This window comes from Nicrophorus vespilloides, unplaced genomic scaffold (assembly GCF_001412225.1).
Source record: "Nicrophorus vespilloides isolate i.1.1-1 unplaced genomic scaffold, Nicve_v1.0, whole genome shotgun sequence".
Lineage (NCBI taxonomy): Eukaryota > Metazoa > Arthropoda > Insecta > Coleoptera > Silphidae > Nicrophorus > Nicrophorus vespilloides.
The window spans coordinates 1,300-22,277 of record NW_017097355.1 but is presented as its reverse complement, the minus strand read 5'-3'; the positions used below and the strand labels follow the sequence as shown (position 1 = coordinate 22,277).

General features: G+C 32.9%; 2 protein-coding genes across 3 annotated transcripts; both read left to right on the top strand.

The window, feature by feature from the left end:
* Positions 1–402: 402 nt before the first annotated feature.
* LOC108559895 lies at positions 403–16,375 on the top strand. 2 transcript variants are annotated; one of them, XM_017917267.1, is made up of 13 exons: positions 403–1,137; positions 4,202–4,372; positions 4,435–4,565; positions 9,887–10,262; positions 13,178–13,427; positions 14,069–14,229; positions 14,294–14,447; positions 14,503–14,718; positions 14,794–15,024; positions 15,076–15,334; positions 15,392–15,673; positions 15,733–15,913; positions 15,981–16,375. In XM_017917267.1, the coding sequence occupies exons 1-13, from the start codon at positions 1,078–1,080 to the stop codon at positions 16,287–16,289; spliced, it is 2,781 nt and encodes a 926-aa protein (XP_017772756.1). In that variant the 5' UTR covers positions 403–1,077; the 3' UTR covers positions 16,290–16,375. The 2 variants fall into 2 exon arrangements, with proteins under 2 accessions (XP_017772756.1, XP_017772758.1); XM_017917269.1 differs by lacking the exons at positions 403–1,137; positions 4,202–4,372; positions 4,435–4,565 and adding an exon at positions 7,056–7,894.
* A 2,430-nt stretch (positions 16,376–18,805) lies between these two features.
* Positions 18,806–20,269, top strand: LOC108559894 (lipase 3-like). Its single transcript, XM_017917266.1, has 4 exons — positions 18,806–18,955; positions 19,012–19,210; positions 19,272–19,880; positions 19,935–20,269. Exons 1-4 carry the CDS (start codon positions 18,821–18,823, stop codon positions 20,231–20,233), a joined length of 1,242 nt encoding a protein of 413 aa, XP_017772755.1. The 5' UTR covers positions 18,806–18,820; the 3' UTR covers positions 20,234–20,269.
* Positions 20,270–20,978: the final 709 nt, after the last annotated feature.

Below are 20,978 nucleotides of genomic sequence, written 5' to 3'. Positions count from 1 at the left end.
CATTACATATACATTTATAATTATAAATAATATGGATTTATGCAATGATATATATGTATATCATATAATAAAATTGGGATATACTAAATTGTAATATAACATACAACTTTTAATTATTACGTCAAAAATTCTAATACTTTTTTCCTGTATTAAATTGCATTTTTTCATCGTTCAGTTATATACTATTAGTATTATTATTGCATTTCTTTAATAACTGTTTCTATCTAGTCCGGAAACATAGGTCTCTGTTTTTTATTACGATAATTAACTACTGAAGAATTCGATCTTTGGAAATCCGGAAAGTACAATTTTCTGCCTTGTTTGTGGCGACCTCTGCGAATAATTTAGAAGAAGTTTTACAGGAAGTAATCCCGCTTCTAGTTCAGTCGCATTCCACTGCGTTGCGGTAGAGCTTGTGAATGGAACAAGTTTGCTCCTTGTTTTGTTTAGTGTGGCTTCGGCTATAGTGCATTGCGCTTTGTTCCTTTGTGTTGCTATTTGCCAAAGCGAATAATAAAAAAAAGAAATAGAACAGAAGCAAGCATAAAATATCATCGCTAACTCCTTAGCTTGCTTAGAAATGTTAAACAACAGGTAACAAAAATCAATCAATTCTAACACCTAATGTTTAGGTCGACAGTTTGAAAGTGTGCACATAATAAAGAGATAAACAAAACAGCGTCCCGGCGCCGTATTGAATGCGCCAGCCACCGGTGCAACAATTTTTTTTGAAAACTGCACTGACCCTCCCAGATATTGCTCTGGTACAGCCTAGGTTGTCTGTCAACGCGGATCCGGAACCGGATCTCTCGGCGCATTGCATTCCGGTATCCCAATTGTATGCATTTCCAGTTTTGAACGAAGAGGATTCGCGACGCGGACATTCGCTCGAATTGTGGCTCCCCCGCATCATCGAACAGCTTAAGCGCGAACCAGGTCACTTATTATAGATTTTAGAACCGCTTTTTCCACTACTGCACTAGAATAAATGCGTGAATGGGTTGACTCTGCAATTAGTATTTAGTAAATCCCCGAAGAAATGTACTGAGCCTGAGCCTGCCTCACCGGTGGTTTGGCATGAGCGAGCAAAAGGAGGAGAATTTCGAACAGGAAGTTATTCGATGCAAAGTGAAAATAGTAAGTGCAAGGGAATTAATTATATAGTACAAAACAACCCAACAGGTGCTTATTTTTATTTTTTCTATTTCGTATTCATTCTTTCCCATATTCATATAAAATAAGTATTGCTTGCTTTTTTTTGCATTGATCATCCACCCATTAGTTGTCGACCCTCACTATAAGGCCCACAGCAATTCATGTTTTTATCAAAATATTTTTGTTTTGCGCACGATGCTGTTTCTTCATAGTAATATCTCATTAGTTTGATTGACATTCATGCAAATCAAGCATAAACGATCCCAGCGACGAGTTACGCAATTGTAACTGCATCCATCATAATTATCTAGCAATTATTGCAATCTATATTAAATAATTCTCTACAAGAAAAATATACATTTCATTACAATTTGTCAACAATTTAAGTTTGGACCTTTCCGATTTAACGAAAATTTACACATCAAAAGTTATTGTTAAGTAATCTTCAATTAAAAAAATATTTGCTATGAATCAATATAAATAGTCGTTGTATGCATCTTTTTTTAATTAATTATGTAGCGTAGAATGAAAGAGCATCAAGAAATGGCGTGGAAGTGATACATAAAAAGTATACATTTCATTACAATTTGTCAACTACGTTCTATTTATTTAAGTTTGGACCTTTCCGCTTTAACGAAAATTTACATTTGTAATTTATAAAAAGTTATTGTAAAGTAATCTTCAATTAAAATTGCTATGAATCAATATAAATAGTCGTTGTATGCATCTTTTTTTTTTTTATTAATTGTGCAGTGTAGAATGAAAGAGCATCAAGAAATGGCGCTCAGATGGAAGTGATTTGCTTGCTCCCCTTTGTCTGTAATATTCGTGGAAGGAAATTAGAGGGAAAGCGACGAGGGTCTTTGTTTTGTGCAAGAAAATGATAAGGGCGGTTGAGGTGGTTTTAGTCGTCACGTGTGGGGGAGAGCTTAATCTCTTTGCATCCCCCTATGCTTCAGGAAATAGCCCTACGACATATTGAATGCTCTCTCAGGAAGCTTTAACTCCCGGAGAAAGACATTCCACTAGCGCACACCTGGTTGTCGAACGACCAATTATGCCAACCCTAAGCTCACATGTGTAGTGTCTGTCTATGGACAAGGACGTGAGCATAACGTAATCACACCGATTATATCTATCTGTTAGACAGCAAACAAAAAGTAGAGATCCGCGTATGAATATAAAAAAAAACCGGATACAGCGGTTTTTATATTTTTGGTACGGAATAAATAGTAACACGTGCATTTCAGATTTTAAAATTACCATAAAAAAAAAAACATGTTGCGCAAATATTATACGAGTACAATACATAATACCATTACCAAATTTTGTAGAACACCATTTCGTATAACTTATTTGCATTCCGTAATCTTCATTTAGAAATGATTCAATTTACATTCATTTTTCACACGTGCTTAATACATGTATTACTAAATGTTATTTGAATGACTATTAGTAAATTGCATTTATTTATTAATAATTTGTTTCAAAACTTTTGATTTTATATAAAATATAATAGAAAATTGTTAATTAAATTTGTTGCTAAATTAGTAAGTAAAATAAAATAGTAATTTCAGATTTAAAAACTATTTTTATTAAATAAATTATTCAGATGAAATTCAACAAACTAAATATATTATTTATAAAACTTTAATAAAGGTTTTTATTACGTATAAAATGAATACGAATTCAAAATATAAAATAAAATATTAATAGGGTATGAATGCTTTGAATTCAATCTATTATTATATTCGCAATATATTGTTCAGATTTGAATAGAAATCAAACATGACGCTATTTGCAAGGAATCAATGAATGTCGAGTTGAATGGAATCGCTTTATATGTGGTATATGCAAAGTTATTAAACTTCTGCCAGGAAATGCTTCCGTAACAGGAGGAGGCAGGATGTGCAAATGTTAAAACTACCTTTCTTATGGTATTAGTTATTTCAAGCACACAACGAAATGAAACTGATTAAATCTGATACAACGCAGCATACAATTATGAATAAAAATATTGTTTTCATCCTATGTTTATTACATAATTATTTTTTAGTAATGCAAATATTAAAAATACGTCTTTGATATTAAATACTAGTTTATACTGGATACATCTACATTTGTAATTTAAATTTGTCAATTAACTAGTAACATTATATTCGTGTACTTTGTAATACTATCTGAGAATGAGTTATGGTAATATTATTGAATGTAGTTTCTACCACTCTTTGAATGCTTCTTTCACATTCGATTCGAGCGCATCATAAAATCACTGAGTCGTATATTAAATAATAAGATTTACTTATTATCGATGACCGGATTAATAGCGTAATCCAATTTATGAGACTCGCGTGTACACTATTGTTCCATTTGTCGTCGAGGATTTTCTTGATACCATAAACAAAGGCAATGCTTTCTGCATCATCGAACTTAGGAACTGAACATCCCATATCTGAAATTACTTCCTTGGGATTGCGCTACCGTGTAATAATAGTATTATCTGTTTCGATTCTCCATTTTAACCACAAGATACATTTCCTTGCACACAGACCAAACAATCCTGATTTAAGATTACTATCGTCGGTTTATTTATTCGCTACACTCAACTCAAATTGAAATTCGTTTTGAAGGTGATTTTGTTACTTCTTCTTTCACATGTTCAAATCGCCTGTTTGCCGTTCAACTTCGCGCTGCTGCGCAAAACAATTGTTTTTAAGCTTGTGATGAATTAGAATCATTACAGTACGAGTGTGCAGCGACGCTCAAGCACACTTTGATGCATCAGAAATCTGGTTTATCCACATTTTTTGGTTTTTTATTAAGGCATGTTTCATTTGAAAGAAAAAAAGACGGTGAGTTACGAAGAAGGCGAAAGTGTGACAATGAATCTGATAAGTCTTCATTATAAATGGTCATTTGGGACATGGTTATGTTAGTTTGTGCTCAATCTTAGAACCGTCATGACTTCAATCATTGTTAGCTGATTTCGGGACACCTGGTTCATTTACTAATGAAATCCTCTTGTTTGTTTTCGTTCTCTTTGTAGTATAAGTTGTCAAAGATGCAACGATGCCCGTACATTCACGAAATGAAAGAGAGACTGTTGGGGGACCAACCGCCACCACCGGAAGAATCGCCGAAGAAAATTCCCGAGCCTCCGCCTTTAATTATGGACCAACTGCCGTACAATAATCAACCCGTAGCTACCGTGGTTAAGGTGAGCGAATGTTTAAGTGCTTTTGGTCGAGGTGTTAATGAGGGATTTCTCGTTTGATCTAGTTGAACTCCGATGGTTACGGATCGCACACTTCGCCCACCCATCAAAGAAACGACAGGACCCCGCTGATGCCGCGCCAAAACGAAGACAATTTCCATTATGTAGTCACGTCCTTCTTTCCCAAAAACGCCAAGTAAGTACAACTGCTCTGTTCAAGTTGCATTCAACATTTTTTTTTTATTATTAATGTGGGAACCTTTTGACCTGTTTCATTATTATCGATCGAATCTTAATTTAATAATCTGTCCTCAACCCAGATATCATTTACTTAACTGCATTATTATTTTAAAAACTAATTTCAAAGTATGAAAAGTATCAATTATCCAAATCGATGAATTTATAAATTACAAAATTAATTATTAACTTAAATTTCATAAATTATAATTTTAGATAAATATTGTATTCAAACATGCAAATTATTATTATATTAATTGAACTTAAACTAATCAAACTTAACTTAATTATTTATAAAGGCAACAATAAAAAGTGTATAGGAAAAATAGAATGTGCTCATTTCTTATAGGATTGGATGTATATGTATAAAGTTTGAAAATTATAAAACTTATACCGTGAATTCTATTTTTGGATGATATGTTTTAGGAAGAAGATTGGTTTGTAAATATTTGAAAGAATGTTAACGTGAAGGCCCGATTTTTAAAATTGCATTCGTGAGCTCACCGTGAACGTTTCCATAGTGAAATATATACATATTTTACTTTCCTGCTACCGGATTTATCTCTAATACGATTCCCAAACTTTCTATAGAATCGCTTCATGAAATAACTATTTTTTTACGATCAAGTGGAAATTTCAGGCGATATTTTTTACTTAAATTTAAATATATTTACAATACTTCAGTATTTTATATAATAACAATTAAATATAATTAATTTGACTATTTAATATTTTGTATGTTTCTCTTTCAATTGAACCAAAATAATCTCTTTTTTTAACAATAATTTATAAAAAAATTTATTTTCTACATTGAATTATTTAGTAAATAAGTTATAAATTTAATGAATGAATTTAATGAGCTGGTGGGGGTAGAAACATTAATACATATATCTATCTGTTGAATTGCTATTGAAATTTAAAAAAAAAATCCAGGGGGCGCTGAGTAATATTTTTTTTCCAAATAAGTTTGAGAACCACTGATTTGCACTAATAGCTAACGTATTTATTACAATATTAATTTATTATAAAACAAAAAATTGTAAATTAAATTATTAAAATTTCTTCCATTAGCTGTTTTTTCATGAAATCTCTGCTACAATTGGTTATATTTTTCCAGTTTCTTCTTTAATTATAAAGTATAAGCTATGGTTTATCCAAAATAAAAAAGAATCAATTTCGATGAGACATAATTCATAATATTTGTATTATATATACGGGATTTTGTAGGTGTGACAGAATTTTGCCTCATATTTAATAATCACGTGTCGGAGATTTTAGCTTATATCTTAAATGTATTTTATAAATAGTTCTTCTTTAAATATCGATGACCAATGGACTAAGAATATAAAACACGTAATAATGAAGTTTCGTAATCAACTCCTTCGCAATATCAACAGTTCCCACTATTGTAATATATGCTACCGTCTTCCGATGAAGTAAAAGTAGACTATAAAATTATATAAAAATAAACAGAAGTAAATTAGAATAATCTTATAATTACATTTGATATTAATAAAACTATATATATTTCAACAATTTCAGAATATAATTTCAGAAATAAAAACCACATGAATCATTGTTATTAGGATAATTGCAAATACAAATATAGTATTGAAAATAATAAATTAATTCTTTTTTTAAATGTGGTATATCTAATATCAAAGGACTTGAAGATGGTCCACGTGCACTAATTTTGTTTACAGCTAAAGAAGATAGTTATTTTTAGTAGATGCGTTTGTATTTTAAATTTAAAAAAAATGAACTCATTCTTAACTAAGGCTTTCTTCGACGTTAATTAATGAAAATATCGTTAAACTGTGACTCGAGCGAATTTCACAGATATTAGGCATCACTCGCACGGAAGAAGTGCATCCTACTACCACCTGCTAATTAGTTCATTTCATTGAAAGCTTTCGCTTGGAAGGAATTTACATTAGTCTTCGGTCTCCTCAAGTAAGAACGTAATAAATTTGCTGTAGAATGTAAGTACATTGTTTATTTTGTGTAGAGCAATAAACGTTCGCGAGTTTTATATTTGATAAACGGGATTAGTGTGACGAAAATGCATTAGTAGTTAAGGTGAATAACTTGAAATTGCTGTAGCAGTGGAGCAGCGCACGAGATTTTAGGGGTTGATGTACGCCCTCGTGCAGGGGCTTTTGGCGGGGTAGCAAGATCAATAAAAGCAGCATTCAGCATCTACCTCAGGATATAAAGAGATAATACTGGATTTACATGTTGCTGCTATTATGCAAAAAAAAAAATATTTAACCGCTCACACGTGTAAGTGTTCGTTTCAAATACAAAATGAATTAAAGGTGCTTATGTAATAATAACAATGCATTGTAACGTATTATATTAATAAGTATGCAGTCATTATATCGATATGCATTTGATGTTAATTATTTCTGCAGGAAACGTTTGTTTTCGTCGATAGTTACTGTCGTTACTGTTTTACGTAAATAACAGAAAATCTACGTTACGGGAGGTCACGCGAGGTCACTGGGTCGAATCCCGGGCCAGCTCTTCGCCAGCCAATGGGAAAATTCGCGTCGCGTCACGTGCTCTCCTTGCAGCATCCCTTCCCTTTGTACCCGCTTCTGCGAGTTTTCAACCCCATTGTAGATTGTACCACAGCATCCGAACGCTTTGCGTCCACCTAGATTTTGCCATTCTCTCTAACGCACACGTCAGCGCACATTGAAAGAAAAAAAGAAGGGAAGAAGGCAAATCGCTCACTTCATTAGTGTCGGGACAGTGTGTCTCAAAAACCAACCGAATTAAAATGTGAACGGTCCAGCTAAATATTAAAAAAAAAACCCGCCCCTAAAAACCACCCCGCATAAAATTTACCCATTAAATCAACACTTTTAAACCAAACAAAAAATAAAATAAACCTATGTATGTTTCCGGCCTAAATGCATCGAGATCCGACGGAATTCGCAAAGAGATGTGATTGAAATCAACGAAAGAAACTAACAGAGAGAGAGAGAGTATTTATTTATTTTAGTGCGCGTGTTTAAAGATTAATATATTTATTTAATAAACGAGGAATTTTACAATTCCTCAAAGTATTTTATAATATTTGTTAATAAGAACGGGAGGTAATTTAACGTTAAAAATGGTGGGCGGTGGCGAAGTCAAGGTCGCTACAGTCGATGTTGAGTCCATAGACAACATGGCGACACTTCCGGTTTCGCGGGCTCAAGGCGGATGCGATGCCGAAAAGCACAACTCTGCGAATAAAGAGATGGAGCTTAAAAAGGTTCAAGCCAAACCGGATAAGAGGTGCGAAATTTTATTATGCATGTATTGTACATCTCTAATCACGTTTCTTTTTTGTTATTTGGTAATGCACACAAGCATATTAGCAATTAATTTGGCATTCATTAAACATACACAAAGAGCCGCAATGAATTGGTAATCATAGGTGAAAATTTCATGAAATTACAATAATTAACCACATAATTTTTTTATTTAAACTAACTTAGTTGAATTGATGTAATATAACAATTTTCATCATCATTATCTGCATGAAAATTGAGAATTTCAGTGCACAAAAGGTTTACTTAACAAATAGTGAAGATAGTTTTAATTTTATTTCTTTCAGAAAAGTACAGTAAAAACAGTTGCACAATCTAGTTGTTTATGGGTAATAGAATTTGTTTTACACTACGAGATTTGAATAATCTTTGCTAAAATGATACTAAATAGATTTATTCAAATTATAATAAAGTTCTTATCAATTCAGATTATTAATAATGTTTGCATTATGTTTTCGATGGTTATTTTTAGGAATTTGATTTCTTTTCTCGCATGCAGTATGTGGAAATCCTTGAGTACGTACACACGAACGTTAGTAAGCAACGAAGACATTGCCTATTTCCTAGACACTCTTATGCTCTCAGATGAAGATATTTTTAAAGGCTCCTCAAATTTACCGAAAATAAACAAGCCTAACATGAATATCCCTTAATCTTCGACGTGTTGGGCAATATTTCACCGCGAAGCTATTACATTTCAAACAACATGTCCGTCGTGTTTTTGTTGAGAAACCAAAACAATTTACAAATATTGGCATCACCTAAACAAGGCATAAATAAATGAAATCAACGAGCTGTTCACTTTTAGTTTACACATTTTTTTTCTTGTAAAATTGCAGGCGATGATGCTATTTATGGTTTCGAAATAATAAACTTGTTTTCTAAGTGTGTTATTTCGTTTTCAGCTAGCAGTTAAATCCGATTTAGGCACGGTTGGGAACAGCTAACTAAAATTAGATTTTTAAGTGCGTTGAACATGGGTTGCAGTAAATTAGATTAATTAGTTGAAACAAAAAAAAAACTAGGTAATGGACGTGGGATATCCGAAGTGGGATAAATATTTGATTACACAGAATGTTGTGTTATTCATGAGTTTGTGCAACAGGCATTAATGCAGAAATAAAAAGACGTATATAATGGCGTGACGATTGAAATGTATGTTATTCAATAACAGAATTAACACCGTCGAGTACCTTGGATATTCGACACCAATGAAGTACTTGACCTTAGTTCCATTTCGTAGTTCATAACTAGGTAAACAAGTTTTTATATATTTGCATTGAGTTACCGAAACCAAATGAAACGTTCCAGACAGATTTGTACGCGTATCAAAGTCACATATTATGTGAGTATTTATTTATACACGCATTTTCCGCTTTGTTATAAATAGAAATCGTCTCACTAAAACACGATAAACGCGTACTCCATTCGATAATTATGAATACGTTTATTTATCTTTAATTACATGATTCATTAATTGAGTCTAAAAGGGAACATAATTATTAGCACGCTATTCAATTAATTAACTTTCAAGTTTGTTACACTTTAGTTTATTTGCGAAATACAGGTTGTGTAATTAAGAATATTGTTAGAAACAATACATTGCTTTTCATAATGATAATCATACTGCAATCGTTGAATACCTGAACTGTATGTAAATATAAATATTATGCGTGCGGTTGTAGTGTTTGAAAATAGTTGGGAAAAAGCGCTGACCTACTGCTCGAAAATAGAATTTCAGTAGATCCGCGTTTTTCGCCGGCGTTCGACTGAATGCAAAAAAAACAGACCAAAATGACCGGGTGGGTAAATTATAAATTTGTGCGTTTAACTAATTAAAAATTAGCTTATAAATATATACGAGATTCGTGCTTTTCATTAAGTTTCTTGACCTCCCATCCACTTGTAATCTCGCTGCATACTCGTCTTCTACTTTTTTTTTCTTTTTCTTTTGCAGGACGTCGCTGTTTATAATAATGAGTTTCGTGTATGCGAAGCTCTTGATTGTCGTCTGCCTGGCTTACGTTATCTCTGACGTTGTCACTCATAACATACCCCTTTGGTACTACGAAGGATTTTTCACGTATCTCTATGGAATGAGCATCCTTTTCCTGCTCTACGTTTTCTGCTTCCTGCTGCAGGAGAGCTCCTGCTGCAACGGCGAGAAGAAAGAGCAAATCAAGAAGGCTCCGAACGAGAAGGCCATAAAGGAGAAGAACAAGAAGGAGGAGAAGGAGAAAAAGAAGCAGGAGAAAGAGAGGGAGAAAAACGATAAGAAGAACGACAAGAAAGACGGTGACAAAAAGAAGAATAAGAATAAGGGAGAAATCAAGGTGGGCTTTGTAATTTCTATGGTTGTTTTTTTTTACGTTGTTGCTTGAAGCTTACTCTCTAGAGTCGATAGAAATGCTTCGCTTATTCGGTAGGGGTGGGTTTTTTTTTCGTTTTCATGTTTTTTTTACACATTCACCTCATCTCATCACATTAAATGTGTGCGTGTAGGTTACCTCTCCTTCTGAAAAATCAATATATTATATAAAGCAACAACATTTATCACAAAGGCGACCATTGCGTTCGTGCTCGAATACTTCACTAAAGCAATTTGCCGTACGGTTATTTAAAAAAAAAAACACATACACACATTTTTAATTATAAAACACCCAAAGCACGGAAGGAAGACGAAATAATAAACTTCCGCAAACACTCATCAGACGCTCGATGTCGCTCCTGGTTTCGGTCGAGCGAAGAAGCGTTGAACCGAAAATCGAAATGTTTTAGAACGTTAAAAATAAGGAGGTACTGAAATGTTTCTGCTTTAATTAAAATATGGTCACGTTTAAGAATTGTGTGCGTGCACGTTTAGGAATTTTAAGAGGAACGTGAGCGATCTCTGTTTACACTAGTTACAGGAACAAGAGTGCTTTTTTCCAAGCTGCGGCTGGAATTTTCCTTAGGAATAAATTGCAGTAGCATTAATTAAAAGTCACTCTAGTGGGAAATCAAATGAGATACAAACAACAAAAAAGAGGATATTTATATAGTGGAAAAGCAACAACCAGCGTTTAGTAATGGGCACCAATTCCACAGGTCCAATTACGATACACTTCAGCTCCTAACAACCTTTTCAAATATAAATAGGAATATTGAGGAAGCACTCTTTCAGCGGCGATCAAGATTTATCGTCTCATTCTTTAAGATATATCCGTTAGCCTTTATCCATTATCTTTACTGATTTTTTTTTTTAACTTCGTGAACTTTTTATTATGATCATATTATGGTACCTTAATCAGGGTGGGGCTCATACTTAGGGCGCAGCGAAATATAATGTAATTATCGAAAATGATACTGACCTGTATCAAACATTCCAATTCAGAACATGCGCAAAAGCGTTACTACGCCCATAATTGGTATAGATTTTAGGGAAGAAATATAATATATTAATCATATCAAGTTACATAACAATTACCTTGATTCCGTTCAATAGTTTTCAGACTTCAAGAATGCTCGTTTTTATGTAATAAAATATATATTTTTTAAATTTTCTTACAAATTTACACAAAATTTAATTTTTCAGTACAATTACAGAAATTCATAATTCAAGATTATAGCCAATCAATTATTAATTATTTTAAAAGGTGCATTAACCCACTGTTACAACTGTAATATATCATTGTTAAGTCATCACTATTACAGGTGATAATGACATCATGCTGCAGAAGATTAATGCATACTATGTTCACATAATAATTATTATTTCGTATTCTGTCTTGTAATCCGTTGTCACATATGGAAATGGGATGAGTTATTATTGTGATTACGCCAAGACGTTGCAGGAATCTGCGAATTCGTTTGTTTGCATTCAACATCTGAATCATAGAACAATTAGCATTCGCAATAATAAAAAAAATAATGCAATCTATTTTTAAACTTACTCTACTTGTTTGTTACAAGAAAACAATTACAATTTTACGCTTTCGTTGAAATAATATTTATTGTTTTTGTCATTACGTAATGCATTATGTAAAGATGAAATTTCCTATATCACATACTAAACTGTTCTCGATTAATATTTTCTTGGTTCACTTTATTATATGCAACCAACGCAGTTCTATTTAAATGCATACAGTGAATTGTTCGCCATTCAAACATTATCTGTATTACTTAACTGGATGGATTGTTTTTCGTTCCACCAAGTGTTTTTAAAATGTGTAGGATAACAATGTAATAAAGTTATTAGAAACATTTGAAAATAAAAATAAACAAGAGTACAGAAATACACACCATCCATTACGTCTGTAACATGTTTATGGAAGTGTACATTTGAGTTATATCAACGAGATCTGTAAATCATTTGCTATGGTAATGCTACTAATAACATGTACATGACAGGACAGAACACTCGCATCGAAACACGTGAAATGGAAATATAGATTAAACTGGACAAGCTTTTACTTTTTATGTGAACAAATACTAAACATTTTTCAAAATGTCATCGGAATTCAACTGAAATGAATGAAAATAGCAATGCTTGCCTCGGGAATACCATCCAAATGTAATATGTTTTGTAATATGAGAGTTTCCTTCTGCGGTTTTACAAATATTTGTTTCCCTAGTGCATACTAGCTTATTGCACTTGTTTTTCCTTTATTTTTGTGGTACATCAGTGCATACACGCAAAGTTTAATATGAAAGACATCTAACGCAAACACACATTTCTATAATATCTCGATCACACGCAATAAATTCTAGCCAATTTTCCAGCTGAATATCATAAATAAAACAGAAATAAAACGCGAAGCACATCACAGAACAATGGCTTTATATAACGTACACACCCCCTCTCACAGCCCCGTCGTTATAAATGGCTATCGATTTTTTAAACCACCACGACATGAATTTCTGTTACCCCACTGTGCAATTACTTCTGCGAGCCTTCACACGCACACATTGCGACGCAAATAACAGTCGTTTGTTTGTTTTCTCTTATTTTTTCTCTTTCATCTGATTCTTTTTTTTTCCCTCTCTATTTTTAATTTCAAACGTCTTTGTTTCGCAATTGCTCGTCGACAAACATGCGCTAATTACACTAACACGAGGACTTACATAAATAGCAAAACAATCACAATTTACTTAGACTAACGCATACCAAACAACAAGGCATCATCCATCAGCTTTTGTTCATCAACTTTTCTTTTTCCATCGATTCAGTTTCATTCCTTAAGTTTGCTATTTATTTGCGGGGGTACAGAGCACATATCGCCGCAACTCTGAGGGGGTGGTAGATGCCGGTTTGTCGGGTGTTCCGGTGCCCGTTGCGGAGATTGGAGCTCAATCTGAACCCCCTGTTGTCCTCCAGGAAAATTCTACACCTAACGCGCAACTATCGCAGCCACAGCAGGATATCGAAGCAGGAGTCGTCAAGGTGATCAAGCGGAAGCGGAAAACCACCCAGAACGAGCATACCCATGGAAGTTTCTTCCTTCGCATAGGAGCCATAGGTTGGTAACACCTTTTGTTCTCAGTTTTTTTCTTTTTTCAATTCCATTCAATATAATACGTATACAGTTCACACGGATTTCGAATTTGCTTAGAACTCGTTTACCGAAGAACTGGGGCAAACAGATATGCTACATTTATATTCAAACTACAGCAGCAAAAATCCATTTTCTTTATTTTACTTATTTATACCGAACTTTTATTTTACACTGAAACAAATTTAATGCCATTTCTGGTTCGGTAGTTTCTTATATTCACATATCTAAAGTTCGAGCAATCAAACTTTACTTTCATTATATAGCAAGTACTTAGTTTTTAGTTCATAACGTTTTAAAATAACTTTTGATGTACAAAAAAATCTTCATAAATATTTATATTTTAAGTTTCCAAATATTAGCTGTTCACTGATGCAGGACTGTGGTGAAGTTTAAATGGAACAATGACTAATTTAGACTTTATGGTCATTTGCTTACCTAATACCCTCAAGCTTCACATAATAAGTGGCAAAATGAATCCCTGGTGAGATAAAATCACCACATGTTAAGCTCTCAAAAGCTTAATTGTTACTTAAAACCGGTTAAAGTCGACACATCATTGAAGTGCACAATTAAAAGGATTTGTTTGCTTCGGCTCTGTTTTATAGCATTCGGCTTGGGAACTATGATTTACAACGGGCTGGAATTTGGATCGTTCTTCGAGGTGCCGTTCACGTCACCATGTTACATGATTTTAAGAGGCGTGAATCCGGTCTTGCAGATGGTTTTCACCTTCATGCAAATGTACTTCATTTTCATGAACTCTCGCGTACGTTTAAATGGATTTCGAGAATACTAAAGAGCTTTAACTAAACTATAAATAATATTTTCAGCTGAACATCCACAGGTTTAAGGTAATAGCGAGATTCGGTTTAATGCACGTCGTAGCCACCAACATTTGCGTTTGGATTCGCACAGTAGTTCTTGAATACTTGAAGGAAATTACAGTTTATCATAAGAAAAATGATACATCATCCACGTTCCCAGGTAAAATTATTGATGAGTTCTTCGGTTTTGGGTATTAAATTAAATGTTTATTTAGAGAGTATTCGTGCTCATACTTTACGCAATGCTAATACCATAATGGGATCGCACCTTGCTGTACCTGATGCCCTTTTTACAACCACCACAGCTTCAACGACAACAACCATGGATTCACCAATAAGCACTGCTCTTAAAAACATTATAACTACGGCCGCAACAACTGCAGCTACTACGTTGCAAACGTTCGTCACTACGACTGAACCAACAACAACCCGTAAGTGATTTATTTTTTTTAATTTAACACGCACAAATCGATCGACTAACAAAACCATCACTTTGTATATAAAAGGTTTACTAACTACAACAACTACTACTACTTCAACGACACCAGCACCGATTTGGAGATCAGAGATCAATGCATCGCCTAACTATTTCCAATCCCATCCAACTACTACAACTAATTTACCTACTATTACTACCACCAAGGCTTGGACTACAATAAGCACTACATTAGCTAGCACTCCATTCGCTAAGTTGTTCAATTTTGGATACAATAATTTCCAAGCTAACGTACCCACCGGTATAATATCGTTTAATAATTAAATGTAACATATTCATAAATTTAAAACAGTTGCAGAACCTGAGGTACTATTGGATGAGGTGATCGACAAAAGTTTTAATGGTTCTGAGTTATTGGACAATATATTTCCTCAAGCTCTCAGCGCTTATGACAATAATTCTCTATTGCAAGCGAGCTGCGGAAGAATAAATATCATGGGAACTATCGTACAAGACTCTGCTCCATACTTATTTCCATTTATTATTGAATATTCATTGATTGGTGCTGCTGTGATTTATGTCATGTGGAAACATATCGGCCGCAATCCCAAGTAATTTTCAAATTAAAAAAAACTTTTGAAGCTTTTATTTAACAATTGTCTTTGTAGATATTATACCGAAGAAGATTTGGAACATCGTTTGGAATTGATGTTATCGCGTCGTGCTGTGGCAATGGCGCAAGCACAAAATGGAAAAGTAGATTGCGTCGGAGCATCTAAAGGACTTTTCTTTGGTTTGCTCTTGTTGGTTGGTTCACTTATTTGCTTGATACTCTTCTTCGTTCTGATTCAACATCCAGATTTGGGTCTTTTGGCCATCTATTTAGCCGATGTCTCGCATTGCGCTTTGATGGCTTTCAGCATAATCGCAATCATCGTCGGCTTTATACGGTAATTAAACTGAATATGTTGCAATGAATGTCGGCTAATTGAAAATGTATGTATTTTAGCGTCCAATCCCTGAAATTCAAAGTGGAAGAACAAAGCGATCTTAACGATATCCTACTCCGCGTCTCCGCTTTCGGTTTATTCATCTATGCTACATTCAGCGTAATTGCTGGATCATTGAATGCTTTCACCAAGGAGCCAAACCTTTTAGTTATGGTAACTGGAATTCTCTCCGTCGTTCAAGTAAGTAACATTATAAAAAAATGAGATTGATTTGCAGATGTGAGAAAGAAAACTGAAAATGTTATAGGTCGTGCTACAATTGCTTTTCATTGCCGACGTATCGCGTCGCCGTGTTCATCTACCTGAACACGATCGCTCAAAACCAGGTCGCCAAGTGGTGACATTTTTGCTCATTTGCAACATCACCATGTGGATCATTTACACGTTCGAAGCGCAGAAGGTTGAAGCGAATCCCATCCAATTGGAGTTCTATGGTTTCTTGGCTTGGGCCATAATCCAGCGTCTCACATTACCGCTGTGCATTTTCCATCGTTTCCATTCGGCCGTGACACTTGCTGAAATCTGGAAGACCAGCTACAAGGCGAGACTCGAATAAGTCAAGTAGTCATCAATGGAAAGAAAAATCTGAAAATGCAAAAACAAACAAAATACCACGAAAGAAATTATTATGTATGAGTGTTGAGATTTTTAAAAATTTATTTTTGTTAAAGAATTTATTTATTATTTTATATTCACTGTAAATAATTTCACATATCTAAAAGAACAGAAACACAGAAAACAATGATATTTATTTAAACATTATATTATGCATTTACTCGTCATACTACTGAAGGCAAGAAATCAATGGATTTAAAGTATAAAGAGAACGACAAATAGATGTTACTTGATAGTGCGAGCCAGGATATTGGACTCTTTAGATGGTATATGTCTACCCTTTTACGATTCACTATGTATCCAGAAAGCACAGAACTATACTACTTACATTTAAAGGAATGGAAAGCTTATAGAAGAATTAAAAAGAAAAGAATAATACATAAAAGCAAATGGATGTTAATATTAATCAATCAACTAAAATAAAATAGATTTCGTCTCATAATCACATAGATAAAATACATGCATCTTCGATTTCTACTTTTATATCAATAAGCTTTTTAGTAGTAAACACAAGAACAACAACATAGGTCTTCAAAAACGTACTGTCGATGCAATTTATGTGGACCATATACCAAAGAAATATAATTAAAACCAAAAAAATTGAAAACAAATTTTACGTACTTAAAAAAAAATATATGTGGATCAACTAATTTATTTTAAAGAACTTTTTTAATATATTATATATATTAATCTTAAGATTATTTCATTAATATTTATTTAACACTAATTCTTTTAATAAATGTGTACATTATTCGGATTGCGCGCCGCAGGAAACCAGAAAACTTGAGCAATTTTTACATTTATACCGGCAATACTAATATAATGAAATAAGTATAATTATTCATGAAATTTGACGAGACATAATTTTGATACCCTGATAATATATATATACAAGAGTTTCCGGTATTTTTTTGCGGTCGCAATCGTTTTTGTGATTCCATTTTACCAATTTTAGTAATTTTAAGAAATTTTGTCAAAAAAGAAAAGATAATTTGATCTTTATATTAAAAACTTCTAAATGTGAAATTCTATCTATAAAACGAAAGCGCAAATATATGTGTGTTATTACTTAAAAAAAATATATTGAAAGGAAAGAAAAAATTAATAATATATGTAATATTAATAATGTTATAGAGGAGTATATGTCTTGATTAATGATAACAAAAAAAGAAGTAATAAGAAAATTAAACTTTTCTCTTGGTAGAGTATCAAAATATGTAAACGTATATAGATGATCGGTGAATACGAAATAAGGAAATTAATTAATACTAAATAAAGATAAAATGTAGTCAGTAGTAGTATTCAAAATTATGCTCAAATTGTCCATTATTTATTACTGATGATGAATATATATGTTCGATGGTTATTGTGAACCGTACGCGAAAGCGTTACGATGAATTAAATATGAACACTGCCGTTTCCGAAATGTGTTTACAAATAAATTTAAAAATTTAAAAATATATATGTAATTTACTTATATAGATCGGAATAATGTTTTAAATATATACATTTTGTTTAAATAAAAAAAAAATATATGTGTATTTCTTTCCAAATTAAATGTCTGAAATATTTATATACATTTTATTATTACATCAACCCTAATTTAGTTTATAATTAATTAGGAAAACAAAAATCAAAGTTTAACTACAAATTAATTAGATTTTAGTATAAAGGTGAGTATTATTATGTTGTTGTTACCATTTTTATTTGCTTTTCAACAAATGGGAAACTTCATACTAAAGTTTACTAAAAAAAATATCTGCAGATGTCTAAATTTGTTACCTGATTCCAGAAGTTACTATAAATGCATTAAATTATGAATTGTTTAATTAATTAACTTAAATTAAAATATATAATGTTCAGTTTGTATTGGATTATGTACATAAGCCAGTTTCAAATCAGTAGAAGATTTCGTCAGCCTTGTTACAACATTGATAAATTTTATATCTGCACGCTCTTTAAATAAATGATGATTAATTTAAATCTTAAGCAATACAGTTCATTTATTATTACAATATTATTACATATTTCTTACACCTTCAAATAATTTCAGCAATATCAGAAAGAATGTCAGTATAAAAAAGTAAAATGGATTTAAAGATCACTTTTTTCAAAATTTAACATATTCTAGAATAAAAAAAAACGTACCCATTATTGTCTGATCCGTTCATAATCCAAATGATCTAATAATTAAATATAATTTTTATTTTAGTAATTACACAGACAAAAAAAATGAAACAATACGATCTAAAATACTTAAACAAATAATGTGAATGTTCAATGTAAATAGAATTAATTGTTTGCTTTATTAATGTGATAATGTGCGGATTTACATATAATATGACACGGAATTGCGGAAACTGTAATTACCCTTTACGTTATCACATTTTTTCTTTCTTCGGTGGGAGAATACGCCTGGTCGAATGCATATAAATATTGCATGACATCCTATTGCTGCATACAGTCAACAAGATGCTGTTTTACACAGTAGCTTTATTGCTCCTGGTCGGGGCACAGGGTAACACGCATGAATTAGATATTCAAAATCTTATTGACCTGAGTAGTGCTGAAGACTCAGCTGATCCAGAGGATGCGCATCTGTTAGTTGTAAGTTATATTATTCTAATATTATATTGTGCTTGTATATTATTTATATATTTCAGCCCGATTTAATAGAAAAATATGGTTATACAGTAGAAGTTCACAATATTATAACTTCTGATGGATATAATTTGACGTTGCATAGAATCCCACATGGTATTGATCAAACTTATAGTGAGGGAAGGCCAATTGCTTATGTACAACATGGCCTGTTATGTTCTTCGGCTGATTGGGTTGTACCAGGACCTGAAAAGGGCTTAGGTATGTTTAAAAATGTTTGTTGTTGTTGTAATAAATAGTCATTTGTGATTATATTTTATAGCTTATATATTGGCCGATGCTGGTTATGATGTTTGGATGGGGAACGCAAGAGGAAATCGTTATTCGCGAAAGCACAATACTTTGGATCCTGATGATGATGCTAAAGAGTTTTGGGATTTCTCTTGGCACGAAATCGCTGTAATCGATGTACCAGAAATGATCGACTTCGTATTAAATAAGACCGGCCAATCAAAGTTATTCCATATCGGTCACTCTCAGGGAACCACCACCTTCTACATTATGTGCTCGGAGAGACCAGAGTACAACGATAAAATAATAGCACACTTCAGTTTGGCTCCAATTGCTTACATGAAACACATGACTAGTCCACTGCTTAAACTCATTTCCGTCGCTGAAGGAGGCATCGAATTCCTTTTGGGTCTTATCGGAATGCACGAATTTATGCCCACTGACGGATTTTTGCACAACATTTCGAAGCCTTGGTGCGATGAATCGGTTTTACAACCCGTCTGCACGAATACGCTGTTCGTGCTTTGCGGTTTCAATAAAAATCAAATGAACAATACGTTGTTGCCCATTATCTTAGGGCACACGCCGGCCGGAGCAGCCACTAAACAACTCCTTCATTATGCACAAGAAATTAAATCAGGTTTGTAGTAAATATTATTGTAGCGATATTATTAATACAATTAAATTGTTTCAGGATTTTTCAGACAGTACGATCATGGACTTATTGGTAACCAGAAGAAATATGGATCAATCTTTCCACCAAACTATAAATTAAAGAAAGTTGTAGCTCCTGTTTATTTGTTCTACAGCCGCAATGATTGGCTTTCCGCTGAAGTAGATGTAAACCGTTTGTACACTGAATTGGGTAATTCTCAAGCGAAAATGCTGGTCGCCGATCCTAAATGGAACCATTTGGACTATATGTGGGGAATTGATGCACCACACTTGGTTTATAACAAAGTCATTAGTTTAATGGAACAATTGTTATTGTAATAATGGAATGGAATTTAATATAATTTAATAAGCATACTTTAGTATTATTTATTTTGTGAATACATTTTAAATTAATTATTCGACATTTTCTTACAGAGAAAAAATGAATATGCATAATAATAATGTGTAATAAAATACTTAAGGTAAGTATTTTTTTTTTACTTATTAACAGAATTTAACTGTTCCCATTACGTTTCGATTTATCTCGAATAAATTTGATTTGCTTTATTATTGATGTAAGTGAGAGCAATAATATTTAATATAAAAAAAAAACAAATAAATAACGATATTAACTTGCGTTTGATAATTCATACTTAATTGTACAGACGTACAGAAATGCGTACGTACGTCATATCAGTTACTGGCTGTGTATTATATAAACATATTCTTTATTAGTCTTCTGTTTAACTCGTTCTCTGACTGAAGTTTAGTGTACATTAATACAGCGTTTTCCAGCGTGCACTAGCCTAAGGGGACGTAGTGAGCAATTTTCCAAATATCTGCTAAAGTATAGAAACATTCCTGTACTCTTATCCATATTGCTGTAATACGCGCTCAAAGTTGAAAAAATGAAATTAGAACGTTCGAAAAAGCAGTGTTTTCACATTTCATTGATTTTCTCGAAAACTATAATACATAGAATGAATCCAAAAAATGCATATGAAAGCTGAATGTTTGGGGGATGTAGCAAGTATCGATATATTACTGTGGTTTTAGCCGTTTGGCTGTAATACGTGTTCAAGTT

Coding starts and splice junctions, on each gene's coding strand:
- LOC108559895 (XM_017917267.1), top strand. CDS start 1,078: ATGAGCGAGCAAAAGGAGGAGAATTTCGAACAGGAAGTTATTCGATGC. Junction 13,428..14,068: donor CCTTCGCATAGGAGCCATAG/GTTGGTAACACC, acceptor TCTGTTTTATAG/CATTCGGCTTGGGAACTATG. Junction 15,025..15,075: donor CCAAGCTAACGTACCCACCG/GTATAATATCGT, acceptor AATTTAAAACAG/TTGCAGAACCTGAGGTACTA.
- LOC108559894 (XM_017917266.1), top strand. CDS start 18,821: ATGCTGTTTTACACAGTAGCTTTATTGCTCCTGGTCGGGGCACAGGGT. Junction 18,956..19,011: donor AGGATGCGCATCTGTTAGTT/GTAAGTTATATT, acceptor TATATATTTCAG/CCCGATTTAATAGAAAAATA. Junction 19,211..19,271: donor AGGACCTGAAAAGGGCTTAG/GTATGTTTAAAA, acceptor TATATTTTATAG/CTTATATATTGGCCGATGCT.